Genomic DNA, 18129 nt, shown 5'->3' with positions numbered 1-18129 from the left:
ACAATATGCTCGCAGTGACATCTGCAGGATTCGCCATGATTATTTAACTTTAAACGCAAACCACTTGAGGTCATTAAATCGGATCATGCAGTGTGTATTTTGTTGATACCAGAACATGGAAAACGTGCAGTTATATCAAATCGCTTATTATCCCTCTAGCCAATGATAGGCCTGAGTTTTCAAAAGGCACACCTGCACGTTACCCCAACATGTACTTTGACTCTACATTTAAAGGATCTTTGAAGGCAGATAAAAAACGAAGGTAGAATGTTACATATGGTAAAACCAGTTTTAATGTGCAATGTTTTCTTTATGTTAGTAAAAAGGATACATAAGGTAATTAACGTTATTTGCCTTGGCAAAAACTGAAGCTTCAGAACTTTGGTTGCATTTTATAGCTTTTGCTTGAAATAAACAAGAAACGACTGTAGCCGCGTTGAATTTCTTTTATCTCCGTTTTTTAGATTTAAATTCATTTTTCATGCCACGTTTCGACAGTTAAAGCGCCCCTTTCCATTCATGGACGTTATCCTATGCGTTTTTTTTTTTTTTTGCGGACTCGTGTGTAAACACTTAGCAGTTATGACAAAGCTTCTGGTTGAGTTTGTCTTCAGAATGAGAACTTTTAGAAGTTTAAAAGTCGCGAGGCTAAATATGCGGTCGTCTAGGGCAGAGATGGCGCTCCCACTATTGGCTGGTTGTGGCTTCAAGTCGAGCAGTTGAGACTTACGCAGCCGAGCCATTGGTGCGTAATGGTGCACGACTGGACGGCAGATGTTTCACCACCGGGACAGTCTGTCTCTGCACACATTATCTGAACCCTTCTGAGTTTTTTTCTTCTTAGCGTAGGCGTGTGTTAACTTGGTCTCCTTGCGATTTAAAAGTTACCTAAGAAGAAAGAGAGAAAGAGGAAGGGGGAAAAAAGTGGACAACCTCTTCAAACCGTCCCGGTTTTTACCGGGGAGTTGTCGTCATCAATACCACAGATGTCCCCCCCTCCTTTGCTCCCTGAATGGATAGGGCAGTCTTGGTCTATGCAGCTCATTGCAGGCCAAAAGATTGGAAACAACTTGTGAGTATCCGTCAGTTTGGCGTCTAGAGGGAAACGCTCAGAAATGCCCGGCTGCTTCGCTGGAGCTCAACTCTGAGGACTTTTCTCCTGCATTTGTGCTTTTCCAGGAGGGAGAACTCTGCTCTCAGTTTGCAGCAAGAAGGAAAACTTAGCGCTGAAGTGGCAGCTCTCACATTATAGTCCTCGCTATGGATTGTATGTATTTATTGATGTGCTTTTCACTCAGTCAAGTATTTTTGGAGTGTATTTTCGCAGCAAAAGCGCATGGTGAGTTATCCATTCCGTTTCCCTTTATTTTTTACACATGTTTTTACGGTGCAGAGAGATGCACTGTAAAGTTTATAAAGTGGGGGGGAATAATGATAAGAATGAAGCCCTGCATCTATTGATGGGTCATACATTAAACCTGACAGCCTTGCTGTTCAATCAATGTAGGGTGTTGCTGTATTTCCACTGTGACTATCCACTGTCAGCTATATATAGTTGTTTCATAAAGACAGTATTAATGCTAAGATAATTCATTATGTCATAATAAATATTATTTGTCTATATTTTCTCTTTTTTACTCAATCGTGCATGTGTAGTTTCTGTTTAAACTGCTTAGTTGTCATTTCCTTTGGAACTTGCTTTGCATAGGTCACTACTGTCATTCTCACTTGACACTGTCTGTCTCATCAGAAAAAATCTCTGGAAAGTTAAGTGAATATGGTCTTATCGTGCCATTCAGCACAGACTCCCATGGCCGGTACATTTCTCATGTGGTCTCAGCTGGAATTGGAAGTAAAGGTGCTGCTGCTCCTGTTGTTGATGCTGTCTCAGGCTTTGGCAGCAGAAGAAGGGTGGCCCGCAGTGCCTCTGAGATGCCCTCAGTCACCTCAGCGTCGGCTCAGCACTTATTTTTCAATGTTACTGTGTTTGGGAAAGAACTGCACCTCCGCTTGAGGGCCAACAGGAGGCTGGTAGCCCCAGGGGCTTTTGTGGAATGGCAAGAGGACTTTAAGGAAAAGGCCAAGGAACGAATCCAAGGAGACTGTGTTTTCAGTGGAGATGTGACTGACATGCCAGATGCTTCTGTGGCTATCAGCAATTGTGATGGACTGGTAAGTACCACTACTGCAGGCGTGAAATAGTAGTATGATGCTTTCACTTCTTTGACACTGTGTCAGCCAGAATATGCTTTGACATGTATTTTTTCATATCCAGAAAGTCTCCCGGGGCACTTGTTCGACATAACATCATCACATTAGATAAAAATGGTTACATCATCTGAAATCCTTTGATGATGTTAAAAGGCTGCTGTCATCTTGTCAGCATGGATACTTAATAACATGTTTGCATTGTATTAAAGAAATGTCAGCGTTATTTACAAAATGTCTCTCACAACATCTTTACAATGCTGCCCATCTGTATATATTTTCCAAAACATCCCACCCACTAGGCTCTGTGTGGGCTAGTTTGAATGCTGTTTTTTGTTGTTGTTATTAGACTCATTTTCCCGGCTAGATCAGACCAATTTGGAAAATTACAGAACAAACATCTCAAAAATTGATAAAGGATGAGCCTGATTGCATTTCTTTCTGCTGATGACCATCTGAGTGTTGATAACATAGACGTAACTTCATGTAGCAGGCTTTAGCCTAGCCTTTGAAAATGTCAAAATCAGTGAGCTTCAGGGATGTCTTCTTATTTTTGAATGTTGTTTTTATGCAGGGTTGACATGACAACATAACCTCTCATAAGCATAACATCAAAGGTCTGATAACTGAACAGCTGAACCAACCACAGGACATTATAATGATGCCTTGGTCAAACTTTTCCATAGTGTAGTGGAAAAAGTGTGAGTGTTTTAAACCTTTGGTAAGTTGGTAAAGTTGTTAGGCAGTTCTTAAGACTCGTATTGTATTTTTTATTTAGTGGTAGTGTAGTTTTAACATAATGTAATTACATTTTCTGTAAAATGGTTGAAAAAAAAGTTATAGTTAGTTGTTACACAGCACAGTTGGACTTTATGAGAGTAAGTGTACAGGAAGCTAGTTCAGAGGAAGCTGTAAAGACAAATTTGAATCAAGAGAGAACTAAAGAACAAGGGGTCTGTTTACTTCCTATTAAAGCCACTAATCCATCTAGCTATCCATTTTGTTAATATCCAGTACAGGTTCATGGGGTACTAGAGCTTCTCCCAGCTGTCACTGGTACACCCTATTAACAGTCACTGTAGCACAAATGACTGTAATTAACTTGAAGAGTTGAGGTGATGCTCCATAGGTAGCAGTGAATGGATCTGTACAGCATACAACATTATTTACTCCTATTCTTGTTTTTGCACATGTAGCGGTGCCGTTGTTTATATAGGTTAGGGTTCTTGCTCATAAAATGTTAGCATTCTACTAATGGTTTACCGCTTATTTACTGTGTAAAACAATGTAAAAATTGATTGATCTCCTTCCAGGATTGAACTGGGGATCTTTTCCCCATTGGTCTTATTGTGCCATTTGATCTGTAAATGACTACGCTGTAGAATCCAGATTAAAAATCGCCAGATTTTATTTTTCAACCAAGTAAAAGTGCATTTTCCCTTCAATATTCCAACATATACTGTATATTTTGTTAAATATACTTTAATCTAACTTTAATATTTGTGACTTAACATGCTTTTACTCATGCAGTATACTTTTATAGGGCATAGGACATGTGGGAAATCTCTTGTTTTATTTAATGCTTTGACTTAATTATAAACCAGCCACATGTGACAGTTTGAGATAATAAAGCTAATTTTTAACTTAGCAATTAAGTCTCCTGTGTTCCAATGACTCCTTTTAATATGTAGGCGTAGGAGCCAGGTGAGATGGTATAGGCCATCCAATTAGAACGAAAAAATTCAGCTTATATACTTGAAAGAATTACACTTACTAAAAACAGTCATAAATATTCAGAATGTCTCCTTCATCTCAGTCTTGTGCACACCTATTTCAGTGAAGTGTTGCCCAATATTACATATCTCCAAAGTGTATTAATGCCTCTTAGAGCTCGCGAGAACTACATTTAGGCGGTAATTCTCAGTGGGCATCCATGCTTTACATTGCTGTAGTTGTTTAGTTCATTAACAGTATGAAATTGTGGCTTAGCGTAGCTTTTGTGAGTGAGAGTTAATTAGCTGCAACTTATACAGGTGACAGTTAATGGTGGCTTAATATTTGAAACATGCAGTTTGAATATTTTTGTACTTTGCTAATAAAAAAATTAGGGAGTATAAATTAAAAGTGTTTAAGTAAGGCTTGGTTGAGCTTTTTTGACCCCTTTGCCAGATCCTAAAAGTCAGGTCCTAAAAGGAAACAGCTACTGGACCCCATCACCAAAAAAGTTGAACAATGAAACTGGTATAAAACATTCTTAGGTTTGGCTTAGTTCATAATGAAAGAGCACATTCTCAAGAGGCCTGTCTGTCTCCGCAGCATTGTACTCCACCATTACCAATACTATGTGACTCATTTTGCACTAACACAGTCTCTTGGTATCACCAATATAAAGCTGTGTTATACTGACAGAGCAGAGCGATGGGAGGTGAGACGCTAATGGATGTTTGCAGTTGGGAAAATTAGAGTGAATTTCCAAACAAGCATGTGACATTTGAAATGGCAGGCTGACCACATTGAGGCTACCTCTGACAAAAACAGCATGCGTGGAAGTAGAGTGAAGATAAAGTCACCTGGAAGCTTTTGAAATCCTTCACAGGAGACAGATGCATGTAATGTTTAATTTAGGATTCCTTTTGTAAATGACTACATATTGTGAAACACTGATTAAATAGTTCATCCAACCTTGAGTTGAAAGATCATTGAGGGGCAGTTCTCCTTTCAGTGATCATCTGTTAATTACAATAGCAAAGACGAAAAAAAGAGATGCATCAATTGAAAACAAACAAACAAACCCTTTATATACTGATTCAAGTCTGCAGGTGACAGCAATTAACCCTGTTTTGACTCTAAGCCATATTTCAACTCTGCTTCCAGACTTGTTTGTCAAAACAGCTGAGCTTTTTGTCTCGCACAATTCGAAGAAACAATAGAGGGGTCCTAATGTATTTAACTGGTTGCCATCACTACGCCATCACGTATTTATTATTATTAACACAGGAAAATGTGCTGAAACTAAGAAAAAAGTAGATAGAAACACTTCTCTCTTCTTTTTGAATGTAATGATAGTGAGCGGTATACAGACAATGAAATGCAGTGTTCACATAGAAATCACAAGTTATTTCTGAAAGCCAACTGTGTACCCTTCAGTGGCAACAAGTGACACACTGGCCCTATGCAGAACACTGTCCTATTCACCTAGAAACATGGTAGAAATGTCTGATTTGTTATAAAGCACAGTTTAAGAGAGACCAATCCTGGTGGTTCTTTCTAGTTTAAACCATGTTTTCTTAGCTATTTTCTGATTTTGTGTTCTGAAAGCTTCTGTTGTGCTTTTTCAGTTACATTTTGTTCTACTAGCTTTCTTAAACTAACTCCATTCTGGTAGAAACTTTTTTGTTGTTTTCTGTTTTCCAAGCTCCTCTTTGTACCCTGGGTTTAAAACTAGTAGACACAAGCATATGGTTTATGTGGTTCATTTTGAAGCCTCCAGTTTGGCATTTGGGCTGTGTTCATCTTTGCTTTTGTAAGCCAGAAGTGATTAAATTCACTAACTTGTCACCTAAGGCTAGTCAACTGACTTGGTCCACAAGGTTAATGTGATACTATTGCTGTGTCTTAAATCTTACATTTAAAACTGCACTGGACGCTCCTTGGATGGTCTATTTATAATGACAAAACAAGTTAAGTGTGGAATGCACTGCATTTGTGAGCTTTAAAAGTCCCCATCTTGGTTACAGTATGTAGTAGAAAGAGAGGAACTACCAACCAGTTTTTAGCTAAAGTTGTTCTGCAGGCATTAGACCTGCTATATTTTGTTATACGGATATTAGGCCTCAGTCACAAAGGCCTAGAGACCTGGCAACCGAGTGAAATCAAGGTGAAAATGTGTATTTCCTGAGTGCTTCCTGGTGGTTGCTGGCAGTTGCTGTGAAATCAATCACTAAAACTGCATTCACATAGGCCTATGGATGCAAGAGCCCCCTGGTAACCACTGGTTACTAGATAAATCTGTGTATTTTGCAACTGGTTGGGGAATAGTTGATGGAGGTTGCTGGCAGTCACTAGGGTGAAACTAGTCGCAAAGAGATATGCTGTGCACCACCCAAAAATCTTATTTTCATTACTTTGCTCATTACTTTGTTGTTGTTTTATTAGAGGTAGTTTTATTAGAAGATGCCAACTTGTCTGCAGACTCATGCAAGCTCCTTGCCAGGCAAGAGTGAAACTCTTAAAAATGAAATTTGAAAAGACCCTTTGCATTCAGAGTAAAAGTTGAATCTTTTGAAATGTGTTGAAAATGTGTTGATATTCTCCATTTCTGGTTTGTGTCACACTTTTTGCATTTTACTTGAATTGTCAAAGGCGATCTATTATTTCTCTACAGGTCAGAGAGTAAATGGAGAGTCTTTTCAAATAAGTTGACAACCTCCATGCAAACTACAGGTAGCTATTTATGATTTATAACCATTTTGTTTTGGTTTTGTTTTTTTTTTACAAATTTTTCCAAAGGTAGAAACTATATTAGAAACACCCTTCAAACATTTTACAAGTGTTGATGATGGACAGTTTGTCCACCAGAGGGCACTATACAACTTGGCTAAAAGTGTTTAGAACACCACAATAAGCTCATCTGAGCCAAGTAAGGTAGGAGGTAAATAAGTAACTTATGACAATATCTCGTAATATCTCATTTAGGTTTAGTGAAAAAAAACTACACATAACAAATGTTGGGGAAATCTATTTAAGTTTTTTTTTATGTCTGACAGAAAAAAATTGACTAATAGATTGGATATTTAAATCACCAAATATCAGTGTAAGTCTTAAAAATCTGCTAGCAATTGAAGCAATCACGAGGAGTCAGCAACCTCCTGTAACCGCTCACCAACTGGTCAGGAAATACACATTATTCCCTAGCAACTGGAGGTTGCCACAAAATAATAAAAGCAGATAAGAAAATTTTGTTAAAGGAGTGTCCTTCACAACATAAACCATTGGGAAAGCAGTATGATATATGAGGCTCAGAATAAAAGATAACATCAAATTAACATCATTTTGTATATATTTTTAGGTAAGATTTGAGTATGCTCTTGCTCTGAAGCAAATGTCTGATTCATTGTTTCAAAGGCAAATTGTTATGAGGCAGAAATTTACATTTTGACAGACTGATGTGATCAAATCACGCAGTAAATAAAAATCCTAACACTGAAATCTGCATGTGATTTAAAGGTTTTTTTTTTGTCACTTTGTGTCAGGAAAAAAAACAAAAACAAAACAAAAACATGCTGCTGCTAATCTCTGAGATTAGATCTCCACGAACAATATAGCACTTTATCGTCGGTCACGGTGGCAGAAGTCTTAAACTCAGCCAGGAAACCAAAACTATCTGCATCACTAAAGACCACTAAGTACATGTGGGAAACTATGCTTTGTTTGTCGTTTAGGTGAACTTATCCTTTAAAAAGGCTGCTGTCAGACTGTTACCAATATAGTACATGTGTTTCCTTGCATCAGAGCCAACATAAACATGGACTTGTTCGTGCATGCAGGGATTTTCAAGATGCATTTTTGAAGTTGCACAAACAGCTTGGAGGCAAATTATTTAGTCTGATGTGTCTGCTTTACGTAGAATGAAGATCAAGTATGATGAAAGGACCCAGTCTGAAAAGGATAAGAATGCGAGTCATATGCTTAGATTGTTAAATGCGGGCCAAATCTTTAAGATGCACTCTAAGTCTTAATGTACCACCAGCACTCAATCTTCAAAAGCTTTTTGATGGACTTCAATAGAGACCAAAAATTTTGTAATTTCACTTTGTATTTTACCCGTAGTTGACTACAGCCCAATTGCAGTGACTCACACACACTGTGCTAAATAATTATCTGGATGGAGATTGCAGTAATGCGGGTGTAGCCTGAATTATGGGAAGTGGATAGCACAGTTTTAGAGTGTGTGTTTTTTAATTTTCATGACAACAAAGTGCTAAAAGGTGAGGAACTCATCAGTAGTCATCATAGTTCTTGTCTTACAATTTTTCAGCAGTTTCATTCTCTTTACTGCAGCTGCATTTCAGTGATAAACCTCTTTAGTTTTTCCTCTGCAGTGAGGCTGCTCCAAGAAAGATGACTCCTACAAACATATTCAACTATCTGGTCTCCTACCCTGTGTTAAAATGTGCAAGATTTATGGCATTTGAATCTCATTACAATATGCAGAGTAAAGCTGCTTGTTAATCTTGAATATATTTGGTCCGCAGATTTTTAGCTGAACTTGCAAAGATAGAAAGTTCAACATAACTTCATAAGTATTTGACAAAAACAGATCCACACTTTCAGTTTCATTTGAAGGTGTTTTGCATCTATTGACTGCCAGAATCTGTGATGTCATCCTCTGAATCTGGCTCCTGCTAGACGGCAACAGCTGTGCGCTCCAGAAGAGCATGAGCTATTGTTGCGAAGCGATGAGTGATGGCTATGATGATACTGTGTCCTGCTCATGTGTTGGGAATTAGCGAAGATGATGGGCTGATTGTATTACATGTGTGATAGTGACACGAGTGCCAGATAACCGCGGGAGGAAAAGCGCTATTTCTGTGTCCATCAGTTAAAAAGAGGGTGAGCCACCCGGCAACAGTCAGTGAGTTGGGAGTTGGCTTACTTGTGTGTGTGTGTATGTTTGTGTGGTGGGTTGGGGATGGTAGGTGTGGTGGTGGTGGGGTTCGGGTGTTTTCCATCCACTGAGAATGGAAAAATGCTTGCATAAATTGTTCTATTCATGAATCTTTGCAGGGACTCTGTTCTGAGCTTTTCCCACTCCAGTATTCCAGGATTCTCTGGCGTTCCAGTACTTTGCTGGCACTGAGGTAAAGTCACTAAATTAAGAGCTCCATCAGTGGAAGCCCAACATCTCAGCCAATAACGTGATTTATTTCCACTCACTCTAATCCTTATTTGTAGCAGCTGTGTTATGTCTGCATAAACAGGTGCTCATTCAAACACACACTGGGATCCAGGACACACACAGTTACGTTTACCGCTGCTGCTACTTCTTTGTGTACCAATTTTACCTTGATGCTTATTTCTACAACTGTTCCTTCTACAAAGTTTATTCTTCTAATTCTTGAAGAAGCTGTTATTGCTACTTACCTCTCCTTCTACTCCCATTAAGAATATTTAAAATACTAATAAAAGAAGTATATTAATAGATTATGTAAATTTTTAAGGAGATTCAAATGAGTTTGCTTCTAAAATCAGCCTGTTTTTCCTTAAGTGATCTATTCCTACATTATTGTGCATGCATGTAAATATAGAGCATGTAGACTTATGGCGATTATACCCCTAATTTTCTTCATAGTTATCTTCTTGATCACATGGTATGCGTGCCCTTTCTGGCTCAGCACAGTGAAATGTGAAAGTTGATATATAAGGAATCATGTAGTAATCCCCAGCTCCCACAACCTGTCTTATACGATTATTTCAAACCCTCGACTCTGCTGAGTCCAGCATTGCTGAGCCACGATTTAGTTGCTGGCTTACTGATCATCCCGGTTTTGCCACAAAAGCTTTTATCCAGCGTCACTGACATGGCTGTTGCTGCCAGTATATTATGAATATTGAGTCAGAAGTCCCATCTCTTCTATCCATCAACAACGCTGAGGTTATGCATCTCGCTTTGGCCTGTTCATGAAATGAACCGCCTGACCTCACGATAAAAAGAGGACTTAACTTGCCCTCAGAGACTGGGGGCAAGGATTGTAAAACCAAAATTATATAAACATTCTCTAATTACAGGTTAAGCTACAGGAATGATAGCTGGATTTTGATTTCCTTACACGTTGCAGCACAAGCATCGGCAGCCCTTGGCACTTGCTCCATTTTTAGATTGCGTTTTCCTTTCATGGACATGCCTCCATCAGATTATCTAAGTAGATAAGATTGCTGTGAATGATCCCAGAAGCATGTTGTGACACTGCCTTTGTGTGCAGCATGCATGTCTCTATTCATATGTAATGCACTAACTGAAAAACAGCCCGGGCTGTAATTTCTCTAAGTGAGGCCCAATTTTCTCTGAGGATTGTAGGGGACATGTCTCACTCGCTGGACCGGGATCCTGTTTTTGCTTATCTCTCTTTCAGTGGTTGGAACCAAAGTTCAATAAGGCGGAAGATAATTAGCATTAAATATATTAGATTATTTATTAATACACAGCCGTAACTCATTAAGACAGAAACATATATGAGTTGTGTGACCAAAGTATCTTTTCCAGTGCTATGCATTTAGTTATTAGTGTAGTCAACTAGATTTTCAATGAGAGTTTCTCTGCAACTCTGCAGCAAAAAGTCATTTTTCACTTTGACTGCTTGTTGTTGAAGACAGACTGAAATTATTGCAGTATCTGCTGATACTGTTGATAGCTGTAGAAATGTCCCACGGATGACTTTTTGATAAGAACAAAAGTTTATTTTTATTTTGAAAGCACGATTGTTATGCTTATTTTTAGCTTCAAAAATTGGTTCCTGGACTCTACTGATATAGATTGACCATCACTCAGTAAAACACATGTGTCTTTATATCAGAGATGCATGTGAAAACCACGAATACCAAACAGGCACACAGGCAATGCAGGCAAAGTTGTCATGTTAAAATCAAGTTTTTGGGAGTTTGCTTGTGGTTGTTAATAATATTGAACTTTTTTACTTCACTGTGTGCACTCACAGTTTTTAAACCAATCAAATTAGCCGTAGAATCACACATTTGCTGTTAAACAAGACCATCTTCCAGGAGTGGAGTTTTTTCACCTGTACTAACTGAGCAGGTGACTCACCAAAAACAGTTACTAAGAAATTACATACAGTAAATATCCATCTTCAAATTTGCTCTAACCAATGTGTGGAATTTAGAGCACTGGTGAGCTTAAGGGTCAGCAATATTTACCTGTTTCGTGTGGTCTCTGTGACACAGCTGAATGTCTCAAGTTCAGAGTGTTTTTCATTACTTAGGCAGGCATAGCAAGCCAAACCGCACACTGAGGTCAATGCACACTTATTCATGTGGAACAGGCTTTTAAACCACTGTATCACTTGACATAGAAAAGCTGTGTTTGTGTTTTGTTTATTAGTGTCGCTGCTAAGTATACTTCTTCATTCAAGTCACGAGAAAATAACTTTTTAGAAAAGTTCAGAAATAAATGAAAAAGGAAGTATTATATTAGCGGCACAGTTGATAAACTGCTCTTTAAATGACAACTGTAGCTCATAGATGTTGTAACAAAACTTATGTCATTGCCTAGATCCGCCTTGACCATAGATTTTACAAATGTTTATGTCTGGTGTGTCTCTGTAGGCAGGTCCAGATGCTGCTTCTCTCTCTCCGAACAGACCTGACTTCACTTTTTACCCGCTGCTGAAATAAGAGACCACAGAGGAAGTACTGGAGCATGTCTTACTTGGCATTTCCTGGTCAGGGGCTGCAGAGATTCTTTCACTCCTCTTTGGCTTAACTGTCACATGTCCACCCTTAGAGTCATGGCTTTTGTATCATCTGTCTTAAGTGACTTTGTTTCTTCCTGTTTTTTTGTAGGCACACTGCTCTATTTACAGCTCTGTATTTAGATTTCTTTTTACAGCTGTAAATACACACATTCTTGCCAAAGTCTTGTTGGTGTGCCTTCTTCAGAAGGATAATGATAGGCTGGGTAGCTTTATTCTCTTCGTTAAGGGCAGAATTATGAAAAATACAGCGTGCTCTCTCACACACACACACACACACACACACACACACACACACACACACACACACACACACACACACACACACACAGAGGGAGTACAGGCTTAATAAAAATCAGACAGAAGCAAAGTGTCAACTTCATATTTGCTTTTCTTTGCTACCAAAAGACACAGCCGTGACCGTGGTTCAGGGGTTTGGGAAGCACATCTGTAACCGGAAGGTCGCCGGTTCGATCCCCGGGCTCTCTGTCCTGGTCGTTGTCTCCTTGGGTAAGACTGCTTATTGGTGTTGGCCAGAGGGGCCGATGTAGCGATATGGCAGCCTCGCTTCTGTCAGTCTGCCCCAGGCCAGATGAATCTGGTTCAGAATGGGGGGGGGGTATATATACAAATAAATGGGTTGGAGAGAAAATGGAGCTAAACTCACCTTTTAAAGGAAAAGTATTACAGCAATTCTACAAAGGAGGCGTTCCAGTTGCTTTTATTCAGTACCGTGTCCCATTAGTGTGTGACTCAGTCAAATAAACTGTCTCAGTTAAAAGCAAAGCCTGTGAAGTGTGCTGTAAAACAAGCAAATATCTCTTAGGTCCTGAGCACCAAAATGATTGCACACTCAGTATAGACCCTGAATTAATTTTGCATAGGATCTTGGGTGACGTGATCCATGCACATCTGTAAGTAACAAGATGTGAATGCATGCAGAATGCGAATGTTTGGTGATTGCTTATACCTATAGTATGGTCTCGATTACCTACTGCACTGATGAACTTCTCCTCTGTTTTGATGTTGAATAACAGCATCTGAGAACTGTCACTTTTCTGCTATTCATTTTACAGCGATGTGAAAAAAGATTTTACAAGACTTTATGCAGCCCTGTGAAAACTTAAGTACAATGTTAGGCAGGTAAGTAGCAACCAAGAGCTGCTAATCAAATGCAATTCATTAACTGATGATCAGTAAGTGTGGCTGTCTCTTTAAAAGCCAAAGTTTTGGTAGTCTGCTAGTCTGGAGCATCAAGGGGTGTGTTTACACAGTGCCACAATCGTTCCAGGACTGGATGCTCTAAAAATTTCACCTCAAGGCCAGATTGTTCAATAGTCTGAGAAGTAACACATGAAATTAGTCTGAATAAGAAATTAGCAAACGAATAGGACATGCAGACATCGTCAGAGTTAGAAATAATAATTTCAATGGAAATGACGAATGTGTTCTTCAAACCTTGCCCAGCCTGGCTAATCTTTCACCCAATGCTTCCTCGATAATCTTCCACAAAATGGATTGGCTGGGTGGAATCTCCCTCTGTAATATATGGTCAAGCTGGTCGCACAATAACTTTACCACCTCCACAGCACACTTAGCTGCCTCCACCATGCTTGACTGATAGTGTTAAGTACTTCTTACATGTTACGTCATTCATTTGTTCTTCTCTTTGATACGAAGACGTTACGAAGAACTTGAACTCAATCGTCCGGAACACCTTCTTCCACTCTTCCACTGTCCAATGTCTGCGCTCTTTTGTTCATCTGAGATTTGGCTTTTTCTTGACATTTCTACCATGAAGTCCAGCATCCTGAAGTTGCAGCTGTCAGTTGACAACCTGTGAGGCATCTTGGTCTTAAATGACACACTCAGATTTTTGTCTTCTTACACAGTTGTGTATTAGGGCCAATTACTCTTTTGTTTTTGTCTTTGTTAGATCCAGTTTGTTCTGCTCTCTGAAGGGGGTAGTTAACAGCATGGTAAGAGAATTAAAGTGTCCTCGCAGTTTCTCACATTGAATAGCCTTCCTTTCTAAGCCCAACAATAGGCTGATAGGTTTATAAAAAAATGTTCTTTCTTTCTGGCCATTTTTAGCCTGTAAACAAGCAAACAACGGCTTATCCTTCCAACACTAATCTAACCGTAAAGAAAGCAATACTTCCTTTTTTTTGCTCCCTTATTACTTTAACAGTTTTCAGCTGTGCAACACAATTGCAAAATTGTTTTCTATTAATCAATGAGCCTTGTTAAATAATTAACTTGGATTAGGACCCATACCCCTCTCGTCCTAAGACAGCTGGGATAGGCTCCACCCCCCCTCTCGGAAAAGAACAGATGGATGGATGGATGGATCCATATCAGGAGATTGATATGGAAGTATCACAGTTGTTGATAATATACAAAAATGCAGATCACTCTTAAAAAAAATCACCTGATTAATTTTAATTATTTGTGAAATGGATCAAATTCTTTGTGAATTGCATTTTGCTTTTCTTTGGGAAAAAAAAAGAAATTTGCTAATGATATCAAAATATTTGACTGCCGGTGTACATCTCAGACTCAACAGGCCAAGCATGTTAAATTTCAAATTTCCTAACAATAGGAAAAGACAGAACAAGTACGGCTTGTTTGGAAGGGTTGCCAGGAGAAAGACTCCTCTGTTAAACAACATGGCAGCAATGATGCGTCTGAACACACCACGAGACTTCTAGAACCAAATAAAGGACAGATGAGTGGAGATATTTGGCCACAGTGCACAGCAAATACCTCATACTAGCTGTCAGGATGACAGTTGTTTTGCACATTGTATGGAATTGTGTGAAAACTCATTCTTTCCCCCACGACTGCATCTATACAAATCTACAAACACTACTTTCCACTGATTTTCAGGTCTTTTACTGTTTCGATTCATTCCAGGCAGGTGTGTTTAAACTGCGCTAAAAGCTCAGAATTTGCATTTGAGCTTTGAATGTTTAAAGTTTAATGTTCATTTAGCAACTAAAGAGACAAATGAAAGCCTAGGACAGTGCCACATATTGGTAGTCACAAATACATTAATTGCCACTATGTAATTTTTCAGAATTTTCCTTTGTACCTGAGTGTTTTTCGTTTCGGTTTGGTTTTAGAGTTTGCGCTGTCTAGTTTCATTCTGTTTATGTGTCGGTTGTTCTTGGCCAAAGCATAGTTTTTGCAGGTTTCATTAAAGGTTTCCATAGAAAAATCCTCTGTCCTCAACACTTGTCTTTTGGGAAGTGACAGTATACACTATTGAAGGTTTGCTACTGCTCATGAAATCATAAAATGAAATCAATCACAGAAACATTATTAAATAAAGGTTTAAAAACCTATCAGATGGTATTTTGTTATAATGAACCAACCAATATTCCCAAGAAATGCACCTTAACAAGGTAGCCAGTATGGAAACACAAACTATAGTTAAAAGACACCTTTGATTCTGTTTTCTTACTTTTATCATGACCGACAGAAGTGATGCATTCACTCTGCATATGTACTGAGTTGCAATAGGTATACAACAAACAGAAACCTGAAGTAGAAACAAAAACCTGTCTTGAATTCCTTGTTGTCTACTTGCAAATTAAGCTCCTTTATTCCCTTCTCAGAGTCACATCCAGATACTATTATGCTAATAGAGAGAAATGCTATGTTTTTTGTTTGTTTTAAACATAATATTTCCAGTACAGCAACAGACCTACTCTAGTTATACAAATAAATATCAGGTTTGCTTACCCACTGAATCAAATATTTTTTTTCCCACTTTTCCACACAAAGAAATCCACTTTCGAAGAGACAAACACGACTGTTTTTCCAAACCTATAATTCAGTGCTGCTAAAATAAATGGTGAGTGTTGATTAAAGAGGATGATAAGTCAATATTTCCATGCTGGTGTGGACAAAGTTACTGCTCTACTATTCTTGTTGGTCTATACTTACCTTTGAATGTAAACAGCAAGGTCAGAGTTCCTCTCAGTGGGTAGCTGATGATTGGATATTGGTATTTTCTAATGCAAGCAGAACACACAAAAAAATCCAGGTTGAGACAGTTGAGTATATCACAAAGCAAACTGTAAACTTTACCACAGGCTTCGAATTCTGTGAGCATCCCAGACTGGCATCAACGCTTGTAAGAGTATCCAGCTGAAAGGATTTCTATAAACTCTTTGAAAAACTTAAAGCAGATGGAAATATAACACTGACATCACCACTCATCATTTAACACAGGGTGAAAGAAGACTGACATTCAATGAATCTTAAAGGGCCCCAAATTATGTCTACCTGCGTCATTCCGCTTATTGAGCACTTTACTAAATCTTCCAATTGATCAGGCACTCCATAATTACTGGCTCCAGTGGAAGAATTGTACTTTCAAGGAGGAGTGGTACATTCATTTTGAGCTCTCTTTTTCCAGGCAGGCCTGATCCGGACTGATAATGGGGAGTTTTTCATTGAACCCCTTGAGAAAGGCCAACAGGATGTGGAAGTGAAGGGGCGTGTCCATGTGGTCTACCGCAGATCAGCCATAAAGCAGGAGACAGGCCAGCGAAGGGAAGACCTCCACAATGAAGGTAGGCAAGGAGGGGGAGTGTGACGTAAGTGGAAACAAAAAAAACCCCAAACCTATATGTAGGTTTGAGTGCAACAACTGTGTGCTCCGGCCAAGTAAGGACATATGAGTAAGTGCAGAACTGAATACATCATTGTATACCAGGAGCAGCAAAATTGATGTCCTGAAGGTTGGCGCATTAGTCACAGAATGGACAGAATAACAGAGGATAATGAAAGTACCTACGTCATACATAATTATAATTATAAAGAGCAAAAAACCAACATATTTTGACCTATTTATTACATGAACTTTTAATCATTTTAGTTTCTATTCATTATTGTATCTATTGTATCTGTGTAGTAATATATTATGAAACTCACTGACTGTTATTTCCTGTTAGTGAACATTATTAATGTTATTGTCCACTGACTGAAACTAAATTTGATTTTCTTAGTGTGCTACAGTGTAGTAATGGTATGTAACTGCCCAATAAATTAAGTTTTTCTTTCAATTAGATTCACTCTGTGGTAATTTGGTGATAAATGGTGATAAATTGTGAAAATCACTAATTTGTTGCTGTCAACACAGTGAAATTCACATAAACTGCTTCACTTTATCTTGCACCTCCATACAGACCTATCAGCAGAGGCAGTGCTCAATACACCAGCTGGTAAAACGAGGAAAGCTGGGGTTTGGTGGTATTATTAGGGACTGGGGAATTTAAGAAAGCTAGAGTGGGAAGTGACCTTTCCTTTGCAGCCAAATGATTCAATTTCATCATGAATTCCTTCTCTATTCCTTTCTTCCTGAAAAATAGCTTCAGCATCTGGTGGGAGACTCTTACTAACCTCACAAATTTTCTGTAGCTATAAGCCTCTATGGTTTACTTTTAATCTGTTGCTCTCTAGTGCATATGTTCTTTGTAACAACTGTCAAGTCACAAATTTACAGTCCCAATCCTCTCTTTTTTAAATGCCATTGTGAATTTCACTGTAGATGCATTCTCATATAAAGTAGCATATCTGTCATTGATGTTGATTTCCATACTATCACATACATAAAATAATCATATGATCAGAGTCAAAATTAACTTAAACCAAAATTAAAATATATGCTTTTTTATTTGATGTCTGTATTCATTCTGTAATCTGTATTTTAACACACACTGGAAAAAAAATTGTAATATAAAAGTATTTTACTGTGTATTTTACAGCTTTGTACTGTTTTTCTAGGATATCACTAAATTTACATAAATAGACTGTGGTTTTACATTTCAAATGTAAAATAACATAAAATCACTGTAAATGTAATAAAACATAATTTTCTTGTTTTTTAAATATATTTGTCTGTACATATGCATATTTAGATTGTTAAAATACATTCACAAATGTATCATAATTTCACAAATATTTGTCCGTTATTTGAAAGATTGAACTGTTAAATTCAAATGTAATACTATTGAAAAATATATAAAAAATGATTCATATAAACTTTTTTTTTTAACATCAAATAATGTTATTTAGGGCGATCGTGGCTCAAGAGTTGGCAGTTCGTCTTGTAATCGGAAGGTTGCCGGTTCGAGCCCCGGCTCGGACAGTCTCGGTCATTGTGTCCTTGGGCAAGACACTTCACCTACCGCCTATCTACTGGTGATGGCCAGAGGGGCCAATGGCGCGATATGGCAGCCTCGCTTCTGTCAGTCTGTCCCAGGGCAGCTGTGGCTACAACTGTAGCTGCCTCCACCAGTGTGTGAATGTGAGAGTGAATGAATAGTGGAAATGTAAAGCACTTTGAGGGCCCCGAAAAGCGCTATATAAATTCAATCCATTATTATTATTATTATTTAAACCAACTGTTAACTGTATAACTGTA

At 38.4% G+C, this 18129-nt stretch overlaps 1 protein-coding gene across 2 annotated transcripts in view; it reads left to right on the top strand.

Annotated features, from left to right (window-relative positions):
• The first annotated feature begins 661 nt into the window (after positions 1 to 661).
• Positions 662 to 18129, top strand: part of adamts14 (ADAM metallopeptidase with thrombospondin type 1 motif, 14) — a 57207-nt gene continuing 39739 nt past the window's right edge. For both annotated transcript variants that reach the window (XM_085416617.1, XM_085416616.1), the window contains exons 1-3: positions 662 to 1339; positions 1751 to 2172; positions 16120 to 16276. In XM_085416617.1, coding sequence (XP_085272743.1) covers positions 1261 to 1339; positions 1751 to 2172; positions 16120 to 16276 — 658 coding nt within the window. In that variant the 5' untranslated portion in view covers positions 662 to 1260. The remainder of the gene's footprint in view (positions 1340 to 1750; positions 2173 to 16119; positions 16277 to 18129) is intronic.

This window comes from Rhamphochromis longiceps, linkage group LG8 (genome assembly GCF_057381845.1).
Source record: "Rhamphochromis longiceps isolate RC_006_pf linkage group LG8, R_longiceps_female_GT1.1, whole genome shotgun sequence".
In the NCBI taxonomy this organism is placed as follows: Eukaryota; Metazoa; Chordata; class Actinopteri; order Cichliformes; family Cichlidae; genus Rhamphochromis; species Rhamphochromis longiceps.
This window is presented reverse-complemented; position numbering and strand designations above follow the sequence as displayed.